Source organism: Gigantopelta aegis, chromosome 10 (genome assembly GCF_016097555.1).
Source record: "Gigantopelta aegis isolate Gae_Host chromosome 10, Gae_host_genome, whole genome shotgun sequence".
Lineage (NCBI taxonomy): Eukaryota > Metazoa > Mollusca > Gastropoda > Neomphalida > Peltospiridae > Gigantopelta > Gigantopelta aegis.
Window position 1 is genome coordinate 43,532,717 of NC_054708.1, and position 23,249 is coordinate 43,555,965.

At 39.0% G+C, this 23,249-nt stretch overlaps 4 protein-coding genes across 4 annotated transcripts in view; all 4 read right to left on the reverse strand.

Annotated features, from left to right (window-relative positions):
- LOC121384483 overlaps positions 1-7,053 on the reverse strand; it is a 39,778-nt gene extending 32,725 nt beyond the window's left edge. The window contains exons 1-2 of the mRNA XM_041514892.1: positions 6,747-7,053; positions 2,799-2,978 (exon numbers count right to left, since the gene is read on the reverse strand). Coding sequence (XP_041370826.1) covers positions 2,799-2,978; positions 6,747-7,044 — 478 coding nt within the window. The 5' untranslated portion in view covers positions 7,045-7,053. The remainder of the gene's footprint in view (positions 1-2,798; positions 2,979-6,746) is intronic.
- A 2,433-nt stretch (positions 7,054-9,486) lies between these two features.
- On the reverse strand, positions 9,487-10,919 carry LOC121383637. Its single transcript, XM_041513731.1, is given in 2 exon segments — positions 9,487-10,665; positions 10,668-10,919. Coding segments are annotated over 2 exon segments (1,431 nt in total).
- Positions 10,920-10,926: 7 nt separating this feature from the next.
- Positions 10,927-20,223, reverse strand: LOC121383639. The gene is given in 5 exon segments (XM_041513732.1): positions 10,927-11,185; positions 11,187-12,029; positions 17,396-17,462; positions 17,865-18,017; positions 20,043-20,223. Coding segments are annotated over 5 exon segments (1,503 nt in total).
- Positions 20,224-22,069: 1,846 nt separating this feature from the next.
- Positions 22,070-22,558, reverse strand: LOC121383640 (uncharacterized protein K02A2.6-like). The gene has a single exon (XM_041513733.1). It carries the CDS (start codon positions 22,556-22,558, stop codon positions 22,070-22,072), a length of 489 nt encoding a protein of 162 aa, XP_041369667.1.
- Between the last annotated feature and the right edge of the window lie 691 nt (positions 22,559-23,249).

A 23,249-nucleotide genomic window follows, 5' to 3' on the forward strand; every position in this document is an offset into this window, starting at 1 on the left:
ACCTACTCAGTTGTATCTCTGGCCTTCACTGAAGGCAACACACCGCCATTTGGCGTATCGTTACTTGTTAATATAGTTCGGTTTAGGAAATAGTTCCTCATTAAAAAAATAAAACAAAATAAAAAATAAAACAATTCTGATATGCATTTTGAAAGCTTTCTTTGATGATTACACGTAGTATTTAAATAACCTATTAGTTTAAAGTTATTTGTTTATGTATGTATGTATGTATGTATCCATATATATATATATATATATATATATATATATATATATATATATATATATATATATATATATATATATATATATGTATGTATGTATGTATGTATGTATGTATGTGTGTCTGTGTGTGTGTGTGTGTCTGTGTGTGTGTGTCTGTGTGTGTGTGTGTGTGTGTGTGTGTGTGTGTGTGTGTGTGATACTAACTGATAACAACTGAGCAAGTGGCACAGCAGCAACACGAGGCGGTGGTCAGGCATAACCTATGTTGATTTGTTTACAAAACACTTATCAATTGAGTGCACTCCCTAAAATTAGCAGTCACATGACCCTCTCGATAGTGGTGCATTTTTCACTGAATATATTCTGACAGAAACTGTAATGGACAATATACTAGTATTTATATTGCATGTATCTATCACTTATTCTCAGTGACACACACGTATCGTGATACACGGTTCAGTTATAATTGGCGGAAGGAGAACTTTATTAACGTGCCTATATTCACTGCCGGTTCAGGTACATTCATCCTGGGCAAGTGTTCTGATTTGCGCCAGATCTCACATTGGTGTTAGCCTTCAGTATGCATTTTATACTTTTTTTTAAATCGGCGTGGTTCTCTAGCATACATTTTATACTCCTTTTTAATTGGTGTGGTTCTTTGTGAGTCAACTTCAAGCTGGGATACAGGAGCTCAATTGGTTTCTGTTGTAGAACGTAAATCTGAGGATAAAATAAATCACAGAGACGGTTGTCCTCAGTACATCAAAAGTCGTGGTATATATCAATATGTACATAACAATGTGCGCGTCAGGTTCAAGGTGGGATACAGGAGCTCAGTTTGTTTCTGTGGTAGAGCTTAAATCTGATGATTAAATAATACATAGAGACGATTCTCCTCAGTATACACATTGCGATATTAAAAGTCGTGGTATATATATACTCAACCAAAAAAGTATTGCAGTTCCGACTAAATCGTCTTCAAACTTTATATTATTTGTCTAAAACCAGTCAAATTAAGTTAATTAAGTAAAATGGATTATTTGAAAAGCCTGGAAGTAAATTTACGTTTATGAACAGATGTTCATTGACGGATACTTCATTGTTAAACAGGAGGGTACAAAAATGTGATTTTGTCATAATGTCTATATCTTGTATGCCGACCATTTTGGCGAATAACGGCTGTACAACGACGTCTCGTGTTCAGTTGTGGGTGATGTTCTCGTAATCGTCGACCCAAGATGTCCCACATGTGTTCAATGGGGGAAAGGTCGGGGGATCTGGCTGGTCAGTCTAAGACTTGAATGTGATATCTCTGCAAAAGTTCGTTAGTTATGTGGGCAGAATGAGGGCGGGCATTGTCTTGCTGAAACGTGAACGTAGGGTTGCGTTGCATAAATGGCAAGACAACAGGTGTAATGATTTCGTCACAATATCGTTGTGCAGTTAATGTTCCATTAACAGTAACCAGGTCAGTTTTGCCGTTGGAATGAATTCCCGCCCAGACCATGATGCTGCCTCTGCCGTATCTGTCAAGCTCGATGATGTTTGCAGCGTCGTAACGTTCGCCTCGCCGACGCCATGCTCTTAGTCTAACCATCCGCAAACTCTAGACAGAATCGGGATTCATCTGTGAACAAAACTTCGTTCCACTGTCTAAGACGCCACTGCGGATGAATCCTGGCCCACCTCAAGCGTTCTGCGACATGACATCGTGTTAATGGAACCCCTACTACAGGGCTTCGAGCTCTTAAACCAGCGTCATGGAGTCGATTACGAACGGTTTGAGGGTGAACTATTGTGCCAGTAGCCAGTCGTTAGGCGGCCGCCAACTTGGGAGCACCTTGGAATCTACGGCGGCGTGATGACGTCACTAAATACCGGTCCTCGCTTTGCGTTGTCGCATGTGGCCGACCGGAGCGACGTCTGTCTTTTACTGCTCCAGTTTGTTGCAAACGATACCGTAGACGCAGTATTGTCGTCGGGTGGACATTAAAGTGACGAGCAACGTTCCTAACACTTTCACCAGCAGCAAGTCTACCAATGACCTCATGGCGTTGGTTTTCGGACATTGATGGACGGAGTCCCATGGCAATTGTCACACAGTTGAAAATCAAGGCTTATGCTTAATCACTGCGCGTGATTTTCATGTTATGTGCGCACACGACATTTTCAGACTGTGCACGAGCAAAGACAGGAAGTGGAAAACTTTCCAGAAAAAACAGATTGACAATCAAACAGTATGCTGGATTAAACACGGTGATTACTTGCATTTCTTTCAAAATTGCAAAACGTATACATTATGATCAAAAATGCAATACTGCAATACTTTTTTGGTTGAGTATATATATCAACAAATGCATGACATAGTATTTATTTTTAAAATATTGTTAACAGAATGGCATGCACAATAGGTAGGACATGCTTCGTCTTACACCACAGTAAATCGACTCTTACGTTATGACACTCGATTGGATACGACATCCTACAGGTTATATCAATATCTTCGAAGATAAATCATCTGAATTTCTCTTTCTCTCGTTATATATACAGATTGAATTAGAACGTAACGTTACCTCCAGCAGTATTCTCTCCAAAGACCGATTGCGCTTCTTTTGACTCGTCAGTGGGCGTTACCCCATGCATGGCTTCTAGTTTCTTTATGAACGTTTCGTACTTGCTGAGCTTAGAATCGCTGCTGAAATCAAACCCGGAGCTTTTAAAGATGGGACCTCCATTCTCCGGCGATTCGCTATCTGAAAAAACAACAACCCCAAAAACCCCAGCTATTTAGGTGGTTCAAGAAATAATTTCGTTTCTGGCTTTGGGTCTAATCTAGGAGTACCCTGGTCCAACTTTACCACAACCAATATATAGGCATTTATATGGGGACTGGACCTTTAACGCCCAAGCAGATTATGAAAGGTGGATGGATTCAGCGAAAATTAATTTTATAAATATATTTTGGAACTTCGTAATTTGATTTGACATTAAGGTACCATCCCCTGTTATACTTAGTTATATTAAGTACCACCCGCTATTACAATTAGTCATATTAAAGGTATATTGAAGTCGCCATTTGTGTAGCTCTAGAATCGAAGGTTTGGTACCGACTACGATATGCGAAAGTTAAAACAAAAAGTGTAGGCCTATATAGTTCACCGCCACCTGTTTGCGTCATAAAGTTTAAGTGGACATTTACTCAGGATGGTGGAGGTAGAAAGTATGATATTTTGTGGAAACGGGAGAGCAGATGTACAAAGGTCAGGCTGGACCAAAATCAGACATTTTCGATCAGTCGTGTGATGTTGGCTGAGGTTTTTGTTATTCGTTGGTTTTCATTTTAAACAGTACTTACTAATTCGCCTTTCATCGGACGAAAACCGAATGACGATTAACTGTCTCACTTCATGATCGTCGCTTAACAACACATGAATCGACTTCCGTTTACACTAATATTATAGACAGTGTCTCTCGATTAAAGATCTGACAATCAATGAATAGCATATATTAAATGCTCTTGGCGGGTTTAGCTCGGTTGGTTGAGTACTCCCCTGCGGTGTTTGCGTCGCAGGATTCAACCACCTCGGTGGATGTATTCAACTAACTGGGTTCTTTTTATCGTCCCAGCCAGTGCACCACAACTGGTCAAAGGTTGGCGTATGAGCTTTCCTCTCTGTGGGTAAATAGACCATGGGCCAGACACTGAAATAAAAGGAATTGGCATCACCTGGGCGGACACATTATCATGGTGGGTTTTTTAATAGCTCTGTGCCTGTAGTTAATAAAGTAGTATGATATTTTTTGTAAGGAGTAGCTTTTTGATGGATATCACCCCATAAACATAGTGAGACGAGAACAATATTTTGGGGTAGGGATGACACAATGTATCATAACTTTGTAACCAATGAACATAGCCACACAAATTAGCAAAATGTTTATATTAAATACCTGTACAAACTGATTATAATATATACAAATTAGTGTAATAATTAAGTCAACAGATGTCAAAAGGTCATGCCATTTTGTTGATTTTAAGAATCCGACACCTTGGCATTAATGGTACTACCGCTTCATGTATGAGGGACATATTTCGGTTACCGTCAGTAGTGTGTAAACTGATAAAACCGATAAAGGTGTATTAACATTTACATTGAAATGCAAGAATAATCAAGTGTCAAACCTGCTTCAGTTATTTGTGAGCTTGGATCCGTTCTTTATATTAATTATTACACAACAGTTTTAACAACTGTCTAGAAAAATTACACCCTCCCGAAGTTTTAGGACGTCCACTGTCTCAAAGCTAATACAAACACGAGCTAATACAAACACGTGGAATCTGTCTCACTTGACTGACTGCAGCTAATCGTTGCATTTGTTGTACTAGGATGGCACTAATGTTGGATATAGAATAAAACTGATTTTTGTCGATTATTTCTTTCATATTAAACTGACAAGTAAATATTTTGTAAATATATATTTTATGATACTCTACCTAAAATAGCATCTACTTGTTTGGGCTCTGATTGATGTACAAGATGGTGTTTACTCTTGAAATTAAAAGAAATATGTCAGTAAACAGGTTATTTGTGCACTTTATTGGAACAGACTATAACACGTTTTGATCGACGTGTCAATTTAATTTACCCTTAAAGAGACATTCCTTAGTTTGCTGCAATTTTTAAGATCTTGCAACCACTTAAATGTGTTATATCATAGTTATATGTGAGCATCTGTTTGTGATAAAGATTTTCCAATAAAACTGTATTTTCTACTAGTAGATAAAATAATTTTGTCAGTATCATTTATGGGCATATAGTTGAAGGTGTAGTCTTTAAAGTTTAAAGGAAAATTTAATTTAAAACAAAATGCAATATAAGTCATTATGCAACTTGGAGATGGCTCCTTTTAATGTCTGTATACTAGGTCACACCCTCAGAATGGTTCATGACAGTTATGCTCAAAGTTTGTTTAGAAATGTATACAGATATTTTGTTTTTGAAAGGGATAGGGATAAACCGTCATCAGAGACGGTCCCTCACATATTGCAACAGCAATGAAATTGACACATGTCGATGAAAATTTGTTATAGTCTTTTCCAATAAAGTGCATAAATTACCTGTTTACTGACATCTTTCTTTTAATTTCAAGAGTAAACACGAAAGCCCAAACAAATAAATGCCAAAGTAGGTACAGTATCATTAAAAAAATATTTACAAAATATTTACCTGTCAGTTTAATATGAAAGACATAATCGACGAAAATCCGTTTTATTTTATTTCCGACACTACTTTGGTATGGCACTAGTATGGCATTTGCTTTCATTAAAAAAAACCCCATGTTCCTCAGTGTAACTGTTAATTTTCACATTACTGTGTGCAAGTTATACAATAAAACGACTGTGTGCCGTACCTTCCAACAATTTACTATGGCTTCCTAATTTGAAAGTAATACCTTTTTCTTTCGAACTAAATAAATATAAGATTACTTAATTGCTAGTTTCAGCAACACATATACCTGCAATTAAATTTAACAAAATAGCGGAGCCAACTAGGCAATATTTTACCACGTTATTGATTGTTTGTCGCTTATGTGACGTGACAAGTACATGTTGTCGTCACATTTCTGGTGTCCAAATGCACTGAAAACGACCATTGGGTCTGACTTTACTTGTCGAAATCCGTAATAGGCGGGGTGGTCTTAATACCGGGGTAGTTTTACTATAAAATAATAAGGAAATATTCCAGTCTTTAAAATATTGTTCTTTTTAGAGGGTTCCGACGCTATATAACCGTAAATAAAATGTGTTGAATGCGTCGTTAAATACAAATATTTCCTTCCTTCCTTATAGCGGGGTGGTCTTATGACCGGGGTGGTCGTTATACAAAGGTTTTACGGCATTATAAGCATTGTCTCTCGAGTAAAGATCTAGCAATCAATTAACAGCATGTATTAAATGCTCTTGGGGGATTTAGCTCGATCGGTTGAATACTGGCATGAGGTGCCTGCGTCGCAGGGTCCATGCAACAAACTGGAGTTTTTCCTCGTTGTAACCAGTGCACCACAAATTGGTCAAAGGCCGTTGTATGTGCTTTTCTGTCTGTGGAAATATACATATAAAAGATTCCTAGCTACTAATGAAAATATACAACAGGTTTCTTCTGATGACTACTGTCAGAATTACCAAATGTTTCACATCCAATAGCAGATTATTAATTAATATATATGTGCTTCTAGTGGTGTCGTTAAACAGAACAAACTTTAACTGTATTAAATGTTTTAGTACACATGGAGATGGATATACCTCACTGGAGCCAGTCGATTATTCCGTGTTCAAGCCAGTCGTCCAGGACTGGTAAATCCGCCCTTGTTTCCCGTCTGTAGGAAATGCGAATAAAAGGGTAAACTGATATAAAACTTAGGAGTGACTTAGGTGTTTCAGACCATGGACTTTAGTCAGTGTCATAACATAAACATTCGCAGAAGGGACAAGATAGTGAATTTATAACCCTATGATCACTCACCATTATCTGTCATGTCGTGATATCCTTTCAACTCATCCAGAATTGAATCCAGGTCACCAGCTGCTATCTTTTCAATTTGGGCATCCAAAGCTTCGAGATCAACACCTGCCATGATGCCGCCGTCACCTTTGGCTTTGTCACCATGTATACTGGAGGCGTCTAGGACTATGGAATTCAAATCAGTACCGAACGAAAAAGAATTATCGGCGTCCACAGCCGTGAAATCAAAATCATTCCCGCCTGCTTTTGTCATTGTACACATCATGATGGCTAACACAAGTCTCAACAGTCCTCTCATGGTTATCGAAATTCGTGATGTTCTCCCGGATACTAACATTGCATTATTAGTGTATTACCAGATCAGTCGGTCTACACTGTCACGCTCGTATGAAAAATGGTCTCATATCCATCCAGCTTATATCACAATTTTGTTTCGTCTTTCCGTGTCTTCCATCAGATAACATGGAAAGTTCTATCAGATCACTGGATATATTTTCAAACCAATCAAGGATTTCATATCTTTGTTTGATTGTGTTTCCAGTACAGTTCGGTGATCTCCTACACACATGATTTGAGAACATGTGTACCAATATTACTGATTGGTCTAGAGATATATAGATATATTATAGAAAAAAATATTTGAGTAGAAAGAGTCTAATAAATTCCATTCCATATGGTCAATGTACCGTTCTTTGTTTGAAAACCCTTAAAGGGACATTCCCGAGTTTGCTGCATTGTAAGATGTTTCCGACTAATAAAATATTTCTACGATTAAACTTACACATTAAATATATTTTCTGGTTTGGAATATCAGTGTCTGTATATCCAGTGTGTTTCAGGTCGTCTTAATATATGTAAGAAGCCCAGACTGGATTTTGTCTTCAAATAATTTCGTACGTACGAAAAAATCTTTTTTAAGAAATAAAATGAAATTTAACATAGTACAAATATTACAACGATCAGGAACACGCTTAATATACAGCCACTAATATTTTATGCAGAAAAATATATTTAATATCCAATAACAGTCGTTAAAAAGCCTCTGTTAATCGATAACATCTTAAAAATTGCAGCGAACTCAGGAATGTCCCTTTAATTTGCTCATCGTTTTTTGACCATCCACATTTCCCCGGCGTTCGATTGTATACCTTGCTTGGATCACAGATCATTGAACAATTATCTGAACCACAATTTAGTTAAATATGTTCCTTACACACCCATTGGTGAGAAAATCATGTGTTATTTTTTTATAACACATAGTCTGTTTTAAGCATGAATGTGTGTTAACAATTTCAAGATATACGACTGGCTGCTCCTAGGTGATGACTAGGTCACCAATGTCATACGTGCAATAAAACCAACGCGATGGAAATAGATTACACTGTGACGTGTAGTTATCTTGACGATCATGTGTCTGTGACGCGTAAGTCAGCTGCAAGTGCAAAGGTTATAAATAACTTTTATTCGAAAAAGAATTTAAAATGTCCTTAAAACCTGTTTTTCAAGGATATGTAAGAAATATAGTAATACATTCGTGTCTGTTAGATACCATTTATCTCACAACTCGTTGTTTAAAAACGTATCAAACTCGCTTTCGTTCGTTAGATACATTTAAAACAACCTCGTTGTGAAATAAAGTGTGTGTGTGTGTGTGTACATGCGCGCAGGTGCATGTGTTATGTGAATATGTATCATGCGAATTCATTTTCGTTTTATCTTATTAAATTATATCAATTAATTTTATCCCCATAGACATGAAATAATAATACATATTATGCTATTCTCGTTCTGGAAATTCAGTCTTAAAATTCAATCTCTCTTTCCTTCAATCTTTGTTTCTTCTGCCTTTCTTTGCTGTTAACCCCTAAAAACAACTTTCATTTTATACCATTATTACTAGTGTAATGCATTATATATATGAATGAAAATATTTGTTATATAACATTGTTGTAAGGTAGTGGTATCAGGTTCCCAATTCTGACACTACCATATTTGTTTCTGGGGTTAATACACTTTATTTATTTATTTAAAAAACAAATTGATTGCAACAAGTATACGTGTCTATATATTCCTTCACAACTTTGCAAGGGTTTTCCTGTCTTCTAATAAACACAACGAATTGATGATATATCGGGTACGTTTGATTTTGTGATATAACACATTAAGTAATATGTTTGGATGTTGTTGTTTGTGATTTATTTGCTTTTTTTCCTTTTTTGTGGGGTTTTTTGTGCATGAATTGTGTGTGTGTGTGTGTGTGTGTGTGATTGTGCTAGGTTGTTTTTTTTTTTTTTGTGTTTTTTTTTTTGGGGGGGGGGGGGGGGGCCGTTGGGTGTTGTGTGTTGTTTTTTGTTTATTGTTGTTTGTGGGTTTGTGGGTAGGCGGTCTTTTTGTGTTAATTAATCATCTGTTATTTGGCCATTTGGTAATTGTGAGACGTAATCTTCAGATAAACCTGCTACATTTTCAAGGAATATTTTATATGCATATTCCAACAGACAAGAGAGCACATACCACAACCTTTTGACGTTACGCACAATGTTCGTACCTCATACGGTAACGTCAAAATGACGCCATCTGTTTATAACGTTGTTAAAACCTGTACACTGTATATTAAGCTGTACACTTTAATTCGTCAATAAACACAACTTCAATTGTACTGTATATTTTATGTATTATAAATGCTAGTATAATTATTCTCAATTTGTTACCCGTAACATATGCATTGGAAATGCTTGTCTTAGCGAACAAAGTGACACATATCAACACACTGTAATATATCTTGGTGTTCATCTTCGCTCAAGGAAAACTGGCCATTTTCACATCTGATATCGCTGCAAATGTACATGACAGACTGTACTGGAACAATTGCCTGTTTTCCGCGTATTATTTTATACTTTAAGTCTCCCACCTTTGCAAAATACAATCCCTTCAGCACCACACTCCCGGCCCTATATGTAGTATTCCACGCGTCAGTTTCAGTGCGTACTAAAGTTGTTTTAGCGCTACATTTAACCATGTAGTATTCTTCTGGTTCAGTTCCAGATAAAACGGCGATTATTGATCCGCGTTTGATATGATCTGTTAAGTCTTCACTCTCAATGATTTCATTGTTCTCTTCACCTTCTTCAGTACAAGAACGAGTCTCATTCTGAGCTTCCACAGTTTTTACTGTGCCAATCGTCTTCTGGTTTTCACATTTGTTTATGGAACCTTCAATACAACTGTCGCATTCATAACATGTCAAGCTTCTGATAAGTAGCTGCTTTGAATTCGCAGTTGCTCTAACTGGATAGATCTTCAGATTTTCATGAATAGCCTTGTAACTCTGAACTTTATTTCTCGGGATACTTTCAACATATCTGAATATACGACGTCTGAATGTATGTGATTTTGCTTCTTGGAGATTGTCACAGGCAAACTGGTACAAGTCGTATGCACACTGAATATTAGCTTTCCCACGAGTTACCGCGGCATCTGCCTGATTCTTTATTAGCCCTCCCGCCGCATCTTGCGGTCCTTTGCCATGACTGCTTTCAAAGAAATTTCTGTAAATAGCCGTGTACTTTAAATCGTTGACAGAATCGGTCAGATCGCCCAAGCAATGTCGACTTTTATACTGGCACTGACATCCGTCACGAAACTCGTGCTTTACAGTACATTCATAGCTTATAGACTTAAGATAATCTGCGATCTTGGTCTGAGCAACACGCGTGAAATGCTGATCGTGCATGATGTCTGCAGATATGACAAAGAACTGCTCCCCGACAATATTTGGTTCCATTTCGGTACTGCTAATACCATCAACTTCCAGAACGGCGTGTCTATATAGGAGGGACACATGCACTGAAACTTCCGTTCTCTGAAAATAGGATGACTGTACTTCGTTTTTGTCACTGCATCTGTAATTCTCGGAAAAAAATCATGCACACAGATGCACTGATTTTCAGGTAGGTTTTCTATTAGGGTTTTCAGTTGCTTATTTTGCCACGTGGCCCGAAACTGATGTTCTGGATACGTTTGAAGAAGTTTTTGAAGATATGAGAACATTTCTCCTGGTTTTCATTTTTTCTTCATCAGTGTCAGCTTTTTCTTGGTTCCCTGTTTTGTTGTAAATTCAATATATTCATATTTTTCCCATTTCACATCTTGTGAGTCGCCTTGCGTTGACATTTCGCTTTCATGAAACTAATAAAGAAACACCACAGTCGGTGCACTCTCTGTCTAGACATACCTTTCTGTAAAGTCCGTTTGCATCCATATCGCAGAGAGTGGCTGCAGCTAAATCTGTTAAACTAGTATAAATTGGGTATTTATCTCGTTCAGACTGAGGCAGTGATTTTCGAAACTCCATACATGATCTAAACAATGTTCTGGCTTCCATATGGTATCGACAACAACAGGTAGTGCGATCCTTTAGGCGTGCAGCACGTACGAAATGGCTGGCAGTTTTCAAACATCCTTTGTGATACTTTTATTGAAAAGTGTTTCTCTTTGAAGTCAGAAAATACTTCTGTTTGAGTTTTATCGAGGATATACACAGCATGGTTTGAATATTTTGGTCCAATCCGTACTCTTTTTACATCACTTTTATTTCCTGTGGGCCGTGCATTATCCGGACTACACCAAAACTCGTAGATTGTCCTTCTTACATCTTCAGTGAGGGCATCAGAACGCGTTTTCCTTTCTGAGAAAGTGTATGCTGCCTTTTCAGAGTGAACGATGGTACGCCGCTTTGATCCATGAAAAATCCTTTTTGCATTTACGCCCAATCTTTCTGCGAGTTTTGTTTTTGATTTTGATTTTGAAATCGATTCTACACTGATAGATGAAGTAATGATATTCATGGCAGTCCTGGAGTCGTCGGTTCTTTTCATTTTTGTACATTTGATGGTGGACTTTACATCTTCAATTACGGCAATCCCGAGCTTTATGTTATCTGTGTCTTCAGGTGAGAGCACCACTCCACTTTTCTGGAGACCTTTTACAGTTGGTGATTTATCCAGTTTTAGATAGGCAGATATTGTTGCTACACGTGCTGGTGTTGATAAAGGAAGTGCATTTTTGAGTTTTCGTAATGCTCTGCATTTCTGCATTTTATCAGAAAAGGTGTTTGTGATAGTTTGACTGGGTGTCACATTTTCACAATGAAGCATTTTCTGTTTTGCTCTCCAACGTCGTTGTCTTTCATGCTTCTTTATGAGACTGTCCTTGTGCCGTTTTTCATTTTCTCGCTGCTTTCTCTTCGTAGTGCCGCTGGTGATAATTTTTTGGTTTTGTAATCTGAAATATATAAGAACTCAACGTTATGCTTTCATCTCAGTAAAGTGGCTTTGTTCAGTGTAGTTTAACACCCAATGGCCGATGTATTTCTCGTCCTGGGGTGTAGTTAAACCTTCATTAATTTTTTTGTTCAATGCAGTGCACATAGATATTTCAACTGTTTAAACAATGATTCGATATATTAACGAAATGTTCTTCTGTATACAGGCTATTTGTCGTTTCAGCCAATGCACCACGACTGGTATATCAAAGGCTGTGGTATGTGCTAACCTGTGCACATAAAATATCCCTTACTGCATTAGATAAAAATGTAGCGGTTTTCCTCTGATTACTGTGTCAGAATTACCAAATGTCTGACATCCAATAGTCCATGATTAAATAATTTCAATGTGCTCTAGTGGTGACGTTAAACAAAACAAACTGTTTTCATATATACACTTAACCTATCTTTAAATAAGTAAATACTTTATTTTAGTGCTATTGTGAAAGCAAAACAAAATATCAAGTTTTATTCAGAAATCCTTTTAATGTTGCATTCCCGTTATACGATTCCAACTTCTGTAGTCTTCGCCTTTGCTTTTTGTGTTCTGCGTATTCTTTAATTCTATTATAGTTTGCCATGATAGTCCAGAAATACATTACATGACCAGAAATTGCTGTATAAATATAAATGGCCTTCGTTATATTCCATTCCAGGAGGAGAAATACGATATATGACTATACATGTACCTTTAACGTCGGCATTTGTGCAGTTATATTAATATTGTGACATTTCCCTGGACATAGTTAATTTGTTATATTTTTTTAACATCCATTTATATATAACCATATTATACTTTTTCTGAATTTTAAGAAAAATAATATGTAGAATAAAGGGATAGATGTGACAAATCAAACATTACATATTAAATATTTGACCTTAAGATATGCATATCTACACCGAACTGCATTCTTTTCGATTTTGTGACATTTCACTGGACACAAACATATGCACATTTTAAAAAATATAGCAATGTTAAAGCAGTTTAATTTTTCATGCACATATTTTGCGCTAACAATATGTCAAATATGACTTTATTTAGGAAGAAATGCTAAAACTGTTATTTTGCTTACAATAAAGCAGACTCACCCTCCTCCAATCTTGACACTTTTTCAAGGCGTCTACATGGCTGTCTGCTTCCTTTTGCAGCAACAATTTGTTTAATTACGTGTGACGTCATCTAATTAGCAGTTATTCCAGTTACGTCATTTTCAAACGATAATGTGAATGAAAGTTCGAGCATTTTCCCGCTTTCATAACAGAAATTTCAGCACTTTGGAATAAAACGTGTTTTGCAAATGTTACCCGTCTACATAGTGTTTTCGACGTTTTGCAATGTTTCTGTCTCTTGTAAATAATTAATGTGGATTAATTCATGTGATTTAGTTATAAATCTATATAGGCAAATGTTCTGCAATGAATTTGAGGCATAAAACGTAAATGTACGTTCCGAATTATGCTTATTACAGGATATTTAAGATAAAGGGACGCTAACGTTATGGTGTAAGAACGAACATTGGGCGTAACGTCTTTATGTACCAGCTATGGGGCGTTGATTGGGACGGGGAAAATACCTAATGAGAATGCGTCCACCAATTTACACAGGCAGTTTTTGTTATTGTTTTATTTAGGTTGTTTTGTTGTTGTTTTTTATGTGTAATTATTTGTAGGGCAATCGGTCTATTATAGATTCCTGTCGTTCGACCATTTGCCCCTGCGTGTGCTGTAACCTCACCGTGGTGCAGGGGTGTAACATTCTCTTTGAGAATGGCCAATACAGCACAAAATTGAAGTTTTGAGTAAAATTCAGTATCCGTAAAATTCTGTGATATTTGTGTTTTTGCACAGTTCTTTACACTGTTTTTGTTTAAGTCTTGAATTTTTATATTGATGTTGATTATCACTTTATTTATTTGCATTACCATAGTCTGACACCCAATAGCCGATGTATTTTTCGTGCTGGGGTGTCGTTAAACATTCATTCATTCATTCGACCATTTGCGTTATTTCTGTTTTAGCCAGTTCGTAACAAAGACCGTGTAATGTACTATTCTGTCTGTGGAATGGTGGATATAAAAGATCGTATGTCAATAAAATACATGGAGAGGCGGCAGCGGGTTTCCTTCTCTAAATATCTTTGTATAACCGTAATTCAGATGTGCCCAATGTGTCGTTAAATAAAGCATTCATGTCTCTTCCTCTGCTTCTTCTTCTTCTAGTTTACGTACATTTATTATGCTTAAACAGGGGCGTGGTGCAGTTTAGTCGGCAGAACGCTTGACGACCCTCTCATGGGAGCGGGAGGTCTATTCTCAGGGTTCTTTTCCATTCCAACAACTGTTCAACAGTAGATATGATTTTAGGTGGGAAACCTTTTACAGCACGCCGGGTCTATTTTTTAAATTTTGCCCCCTGGTTATATAAATTAACAGATTAAAGGGACAGTCTTGAGTTTGTTGCCATTGTGAAGATGTTGCGGACTGCCAGAGACGTTTCAAGAACAACACGTGTCAATTAAATACATTTCCCTGTATACAATATCAGTGTCTGTATATTTAAATGTGTTTCTGGTCGTCCCAGTATTGTACTAGCTGAACGTTCATTTCGTTTTCCAATATACATATATATATTTTTTTTTTTCGTACGTACAAAATTGTTGGGAGACCAAATCCAGTTTGGGCTACATACAAATAATAGGACAAGAAGAAACATTGAATATACAGACACCTATATTCAAAAGAAGAAACAATATTTAGTATGCAATTTTAGTTGTTAAAATATTTCATTAGTCAGAACATCTTACAATGGCAACAAACTCAGGACTATCCCTTTAACAACTATCAGACCTTATTGTACATAAGTATAACAAACTATTTAGCAAAACAGTAAACATGGTTTGGAACAGAGTCAAGGTGTTTTGTTCTTGATCTCCTTTGTTTTGTTTATACCCACCTAAACAATATACCTATCTACAACAAACTATAAGGTACTTCGTTTGGTCTAACTTTCTCCGATACGATTCGAATGTCACGTACCTACCTAAGAATAGTCGCTAACTTTGCGTGGACAATGTTTGACTGTTTATCTGATAATACTCCACATAGTAAAACTATTATCGATTATACGATTGATTCGGCTTTGACGCCTACCTGAATAATACGATTGTCGACAAAGATGTTTAGTATTTCAGCGATATCAACGTTTCTTTGTTGTTAAATCAGGTAGAAGAAATTTGGCATTTGTAAAAATCGACACCAATGTCACGAGTACGACATGTTGTCTCGTGCATGTAGTAATCTACGAATGTTGTTAGCATTTGGCCTCAGATTCCAGTTATCTTCCCAATCAGAAAATATATACACGTAAGTAGTCTGCTGTTTGACTGGTTATTTCATGGCAGACAGCTTTGAATTGGCAACTATTAGACTGAAATTGACAGGGGAGAGCATGTAGTTTGCAAATATGTGAAACTTGTTGACACTCAAGACTTTTTTGTGGTATTTCCGGGCCAGGGGTTGTCCTTTTGCTCTCAGGCAGGCAAAATGTGCTCTAGAAGCGTCGTTAAATAAAACAAACTTGATATTAAATTGCAGACATTTCATTGTTATTGCCCTCGGTAACACCGTTAACCGATCAGACTTATGAAATTTAGTACTTGTACAACAGCCATATTGTCGGAACGAAAAAGGTATATTTTTATTACACAGATTATCTCCCCAAATGGTCAACAACACTAAAATTGGAAAAAAATCAAGTACAGTAATGTTATCTGTTAAACCATTAGTAGACCATGTGGTAGGCCACGGGGCATAAGCTAATTTTCCTACATACTAAATGCCAGAAACCCATACCAAACCCCACTGCACTATCCGAGAACTAACCGAGCATCGTCATCATTATATTGTTTGAAAATTGTAACCACATTTTCAAATACTTATCCATTTCCTTACTAATCCTTATATGGTGATTGAGTTTTGTTAACCCGCTAGTTGCATTAATTGGTCAGCGACAAAATGGTCTTTCGTACGGTACTATTGCCATACACGCAAAATTGAGGGACCCAATCACTGATTGGAGGTTCTTTAATGTTTTTTTTGTTTTTTTTGGCAAGATAGTCCCGATTTTGTTCAGTGATATCAAATATTTTTCCCTTCGGTAATCGTGTCTCCATTTTTTGGTGTGCATCTATCTCTAATCCCCAAAAGGTTAACACGTTTGTTGGGCCCTCAGTTTTTCTTTAGCTACTGGTATCCCTAAAAATTTGAAGGTTGCTGCAAGTTGCCTCATAGCATCGTCATAGTCTTCTGTATCTCTAGCGCCTCCTACGAGAAAATCGTCCAGATAATGAATTATCCTGCCCCCTTTGAGGCGTCTACTTACAAAAAATTCCAAGAAAATTGCAAATTTCTCAAAAGTGCGACAACTAATCGAGCAACCAAAAGACATACACTTGTCAAAATAATATGTATTGTTCAACAAAAAACCCAACTGATCAAAATTCTGTGGTAATACCGGGAGGAGCCTAAACGCCGATTTGAGGTCAAGTTTACCAAGAAAACAACCATTGCCTAATTGCTGAACCATAGCAATCGATTCATTGAAGCTGGTGTAGTGTACCGTACATACTTTAGGTTCAGTATGATCATTTATTGAACTTCCAGTGGGATAGGATAAATGATGTATCAACCGAAATTCGCCGGACATTAAAACTGATAGAAGAAACTCGTACCCATGCGATTGGACGTTTATCAAATGGGCTTGCAACACTATTATTGGCAATTTCGATATTGATTTTTTGCAAAATAATTTCAAGGTGCTGGGTAGCAGACTATTTCTTTTAGTCTGTTGGCAGTCGAGGGCCACCATAATGTAACGGGAATCCATAAGTAAAACCACTGTTTATATCTGTTGCATCTATATGAACATAATGGGTTAATTCGTGGCACAACTTTGTAATATTTATAGGTGAATCAGCCTTTGTGAACAAGTGACCTAAACCTCCCATTAAAAGATTTGAAGATACATCCAGCAAGTTTGTATCGCCGGCTGGGACCGTAGTTTCCATTTCTTCCGCTATTGGTCCGAAACCCAGGCCCGTGCTATTTAGGGTTACTGGACCCGCCATTTATTTTAGGACACTCCAGCCCACAATGATTATTGGCATTGCATACTGCACACACATGCTGGTATTTACAGTACTGCCACTGACAGCTACCCTGGTTGAAGCCAAAGCATGTTTGTTCGTTAACTCGGTAGGCGCTTTGATGGAATGGGGGATGGGCAGACATGATGCAGAGACACATATCAGTGTTCATTTTTTTCCCACAATTGGGGGTTCGTCATCTGCATCGTGCGGAATTGTTCATCATATGTGCGCGAATCATCGTAATATACTGTAACAATTCCAATGCGTTCTCTTTATACCCCTGAATGTAAATTGCCATAAAGATGTGCATAGCATCCGTCCATTTTTCTATGCTCCTTATTTGTTTGGCGTGTTTCGGACGAGTTTCCAAAACCTCTTGTTCATTAATACTTACTACGCTGGCAGGCCGACCGACCACACATTTCGATGTTTCCTTTTAATAGCAGGGGAAGGTGAATGTATTCGTGTTTCCATATGATTTGTTAAACTATGCGAAACATGGACGTCTATTTCGTCACCTGCACACGCAACCGAGTACAAGACAGGTGATGGGGCACTTATCATTTCCTCAACGGGCAAACATATCACGTTTTGATTATTCCAAGGGGTAGCAACAAGCTTTTCAAAATCGATTATATCTATATTTTACCTCTCTGGTGGGGACTGGCGGGGTCGGTGACATCGTCGGCACCCAACTGCACAATCTCCACTTCGCCCTCTTCTCTCCTCGCCGTAAGCCGTCTTTTCGCTGATTTTGTCGTTGGCTGACTAGTCCGAGCCTTTCTTTTGCCGACACGATCCACTGAACGATATTTATGATAGATTGTTGCCGATGAAATTGCCTACATAGGCCTATTGTCACATCTTCGGTCAAGATGGAAAATAACTATTGCGCCTTTTTCAATTAATTTCCGCTTTCGATGCCGGCTATGATATCGGACCAAAATGCGGACATAAAAAGTACCATCGATCATGAGCAAAATTAAAGTTAGTCTATTGTTAAACGGACATTCCTGAGCTTGCTGCATTGTAAGCTGTTTTCGACTATTAAAATATATCTACGATTATACTTACATATTAAAAATAGTTTCTTGTTTAGAATATCAGTGTCTGCATATTCAATGTGTTTCTGGTCGTCTTAATATTTGTAAGAAGCCCAAACCGGATGTTGTCTTCAAATAATTTCGTACGTACGAAATAATAATATTTTAGGAAATAAAATCAAATTTAACATAGTCTGGTGGTGCAAAAACAAAATAGAAAAAGGGTCCACTTGGTTCATATTCGAACCACCCCAGGTCCAGATCACGCAACGCCCCTGACAAATACTAGAACGATCCGAAACACTTTAATATTGAGCTACTAATATTTAATACAGAACAATATATTTGATATGTAATTACAATCGTTAAAAAGTCTCTGTTAGTCGATAACATCTTATAAATTGCAGCAAACTCATGAATGTACCTTTAAGGCAATAGCCACGATTATGTTGTATCTCTCTCTCTCTCTCTCTCTCTCTCTCTCTCTCTCTCTCTCTCTCTCTCTCTCTCTCTCTCACACACACTATCATGTCGCTGTCCCTCTCTCTCTCTCTCTCTCTCTCTCTCTCTCTCTCTCTCTCTCTCTCTCTCTCTCTCTCTCTCTCACACACTTGCACACACTATCATGTCGCTGTCCCTCTCTCTCTCTCTCTCCCGGGCTCTCTCTCCCCCCTCTCTCTCTCTCTCTCTCTCTCTCTCTCTCTCTCTCTCTCTCTCTCTCTCTCTCTCTCTCTCTCTCTCTCTCTGTCGGTGTGTGTGTGTTTTAAAACGATCAACGCAACTACCGTTTTCTCTCTTTTATATGTTTGGAAGTATACATTTCTTACTGAACAATGCAATTGCGTGTTATGCTCTCGTCTATTTCCACGGAACGTATATATTTCAAGAGTTGTGGTTCTTATAGTAGATAATAAACATAAAACATGCTACCCCTTAGTGTTAGGTTGGGACACCGCTAATTCTCATCTTATCAGTATCGATTGATATAAAAACCCCAACTATCTGCGCACTTGATTTATAAATGTTGTATTATGTTTGTCAGTCGTGTGTTGAAGCCCAAAATGTCCCAGTCGCCCAAGATGTCCCAACTGAGACATTTTGGGCCGAGCACCGTCCCAAGATGTCCATATTGAGATATTGTGGGCCGAGCACCGTCCCAAGATGTCCATATTGAGATATTGTGGGCCGAGCACCGTCCCAAGATGTCCATATTGAGATATTGTGGGCCGAGCACCGTCCCAAGATGTCCTAACTGAGACATCTTGGGCAGTGCTCGGCCCTTGCGACATCTTGTGCCAAGAGATGCCATATACTTTATTACATTTGCTCAAAAGAGTTCCTTTGGTGTCATAGTCCCGACATGGCCACAGACCACCAGTATTTACGCTATGTTTCTATATCGCAATATGAAGCTGGACTATTGCTCGTTTCCATATCTTCGGACATTTTGTATTATGTTTATTGAGTCAGCTCCATACCGGAAGTACACCGACTTTCGGTGGCGTTATCTAAAACGCGGAATGTACAGAAAAGACAGATTGAGATATGTTACATCTCCCTTTCTAACAACTGAACTGAATGTATTACAATCACACATAATTACGGCAAATTACCAAAAGCACCATGTTTAACACATAACAGTCAATAAACTATTTTACCAAATGTCATCATGAGTTTTGTTTTAAATAGCAGCATATCCGACATGGTAGGTAATAGTTAAGTGAAACAAACAGGCAGTCTTATCAACTGTACTGTAATAGAATAACACAGTCATATTCAACTACATGTCCAGCCGCACGGGTGGTTTGACAACACGACCTCGAGTTGTAACATATGGAGCATTCGGCGGTGGTTGCATAGGTGGTTTGGCCATACGATCACTTTAGGGTGGCGAGTTAAGTCGCACAGCTGGTGTAGTGCTGGGAGCTGGTGTTTCAGCCACGACATGTGGTTCCTCGCTGACATCTAATGGAATGTCGTTGATCATGGGTGGTTAATGATTGGCTCCTTCAGTCGACTGCCGTAGATGTTGACGGTTACGACGGTATCTACGACCATCTGTGCTCTGCACGACGTATGAGCGGGGCGTAGAATGGTGACTCTCGACCACTCCAGGTATCCACTCTTTGGTGCCTGGTAGAGGAGCTATCCTGACATGTTCACCAGGGTGCAGAGGAGGCAGTTCGCGAGTGCCTGAGCGATCGTAGTAATATTTCTGCCTCACTTTTGCGAACGCTAAAACGACGATTCACCTCATGTCGGTTGTAACTAGTTGGCTGGAGCATCGAACGGGTGGTAGGCAGTTTGTTGCGGGGTCGCCTGCCCATCAGCAGCTGAGCGGTCGATAGATCGATGCCATCGAGTGGTGTGGTCCTATAGTCAAGCAGTGCTAGATATTGGTCATTATTCTTACGCCATAGTCTTTTAACAGTCTGTACAGCCTCTTCGGCCTGACCATTTGATCTAGACAGGTGAGGGCTTGAAGGCTGGTGATCAATACCATAGCTTGCACAGAATTTTCGAAACTCGGCTGATTTATATTGCGGTCCGTTGTCACCTCTCAGGATCTGCGGTATGCCATATCGAGCAAATTGTCGTTTGAGTGCACAAATAGCAGTTGTGCTACTCTCATCTGATAGTTCATCTACCTCGATAAACTTTGAGTAGTAGTCTACTGTCAGTATGTAGTGTTTGCCATTGTAATACAGCAGATCTGTGCCAACTTCCTGGTAGGGGAGTTCTGGTGGTTTAGTTGGCATGAGTGGCTGTGGTGCTGGTTTGTTCTGGAACTCTGCGCATCGAGCACAGTTTTTCACGGTTTCGTCAATGTCAGCATTCATACAAGGCCAATACAGTACTTCGCGTGCGCGTTGTTTGCATTTTACAATGCCCAAATGCGACTCGTGGACTAGCTGTAGCATGCGCGGACGGAGTGACGGTGGTACTACAACTCGCATGCCACGAAATATTAGTCCGTCTGACACCGCGATTTCACTACGCACATCCCAGTAAGGTCGGAGAAATATTGGACGCTGTGCACGAGTGTCAGGCCATCCTGAGTTGATAGTCTCTATGAGGTTGCTGAGCTCTTCCTTCGTACAGTTTTGGAGCTGGATAAGCTTCTCGCTTGAAATGGCTAGGAAATCGAGCATTGACACAGGCGTAGTCTCAACTTCACTTGTACAGTCAGCTAGTGTAGAGCGCGATAGAGTGTCTGCCAGCTCCATCTGCTTGCCAGGTTGATATTTAATCGTGGGGTTATACCATTGGAGCTTCAGCATCATCTTTTGGAGACGCATGGGTGCCTGTAGAAGCGGTTTTGAGAATATTGCTTCAAGTGGTTTGTGATCATTGAAGACGGTGACGTCTTTGCCAAGGATGCAATTATGAAACTTAACGCATTCATGCACTATTGATAACATTTCTTTTTCTATCTGAGCATATCTGCACTCAGCATCAGTGAGTGACCGGGACGTGTATGCGATTGGTCGGTCATCCTGTAGGAGCACAGCACCAAGACCAAATTGGCTGGCATCCGCTTGTATTTGCACAGGTTTATTAACGTCAAAGTATCCAAGTACGGGTGGCTCGCAGCAGAGTTGTTTCAACCTGTCAAATGCACATTGTTGCGCGGGCTGCCATTGAAACTGGATGTCATTTTTCAGCAGTTGTCGTAACGGAACGTCCTCCTCGCTGAGGTTTGCGATGAATTTTGCGAGATACGTTACAAACCCTATAAAACGACGGACACCTTCTTTGTCGGTAGGTGGGGGCATGTCTTTCACAGCTTGCACTTTGCGAGGGTCTGGTTTCAGTACTTCGGATGACCCACGTACTGTACTTCGGAGCGCCTGATGAGACATTTGTCCATATTGAGTTTCAGATTATACTGAGTTGTACGATCGATCACCTTCCGCAGGATGATATCGTGTTCTTCAACAGTGCGCGCGGCTACAAGGATGTCATCCATCACTGCTGTAGCACCTGAAATGCCCTCAAGCATTTGGTCCATAATACGCTGAAAAATCTCTGGCGCCGACTTGATGCCAAACGGTAGTCTCAACCAACGGTAGCGACCAACAGGCGTATTAAACGTTGTGAGAAATGACGACTCTTCATGAACACAGATTTGCAGAAAACCAGATTTTGCATCGAGAACAGAAAACACTTGTGCGCCTGCAATTTCGGAGACTACTTCTTCAACCGTTTTCATTGGATGGTGCTCGCGGAGCATGACTTTATTTAGGTCACTGGGGTCGATGCATATACGAACCTTACCATTGCGCACGACAGCAACCATAGAGCTAACCCACTCTGTCAGTTGGTCTACTCGGGTAATGTACCCATTATCGGTCATTTCATTGAGTTTATCCACTAGTTTTGCTTTCAGAGCAGCGGGTTGGCGACGTGCAGCGTGAACAACACCTTTTGCACCAGGCTGCAGTTTAATCTTGTATTTACCGGGTAATGTACCAGTAGTGCGGACTAGCTCGGGGAATTCCTCCTGTCGGGCAGTATCTTTGTTAGTGTCAACATGATTCAGACGAGCTATCAGACCCATTTCCTTCGGCCACTTCTCCGGAGAGAATGTTTTCTTGGTCAATGTCCACGACCTCAAACTGAGTAGAGACATGACATTCTTTGTGTGTGATTGGCAATTCAACTGACGCGGTTGGAATTATTCTGTGATTTGAATAGGTACGCAGAATCCGATTTGATTTCTGTAGCTCACCACTGTGTGCGAGTAGCTGATAATCTGACAGGGTTAGAATTTTACAACGTGCACCTGTATCGATACGAAACTCAATGTCACGATCTAGAATGCGTAGCTTTTGTATCCATTTTTCCTTACAATGTTGTTCAACACTATCCATTGCATAGATATTTAGCACTTCCTCAGTGTCTGTGAACTGCTCGTTCTCAGCCTGAACGGTGTTCACCTGCGCACAACGACGACAGACGGCAATCCAGTGCCCTGGCTTTTTACAATA

Excerpts from the sequence above, each read along its gene's own strand:
- LOC121383640 (XM_041513733.1), bottom strand. The coding sequence starts at position 22,558 with ATGGTTGCTGTCGTGCGCAATGGTAAGGTTCGTATATGCATCGACCCC.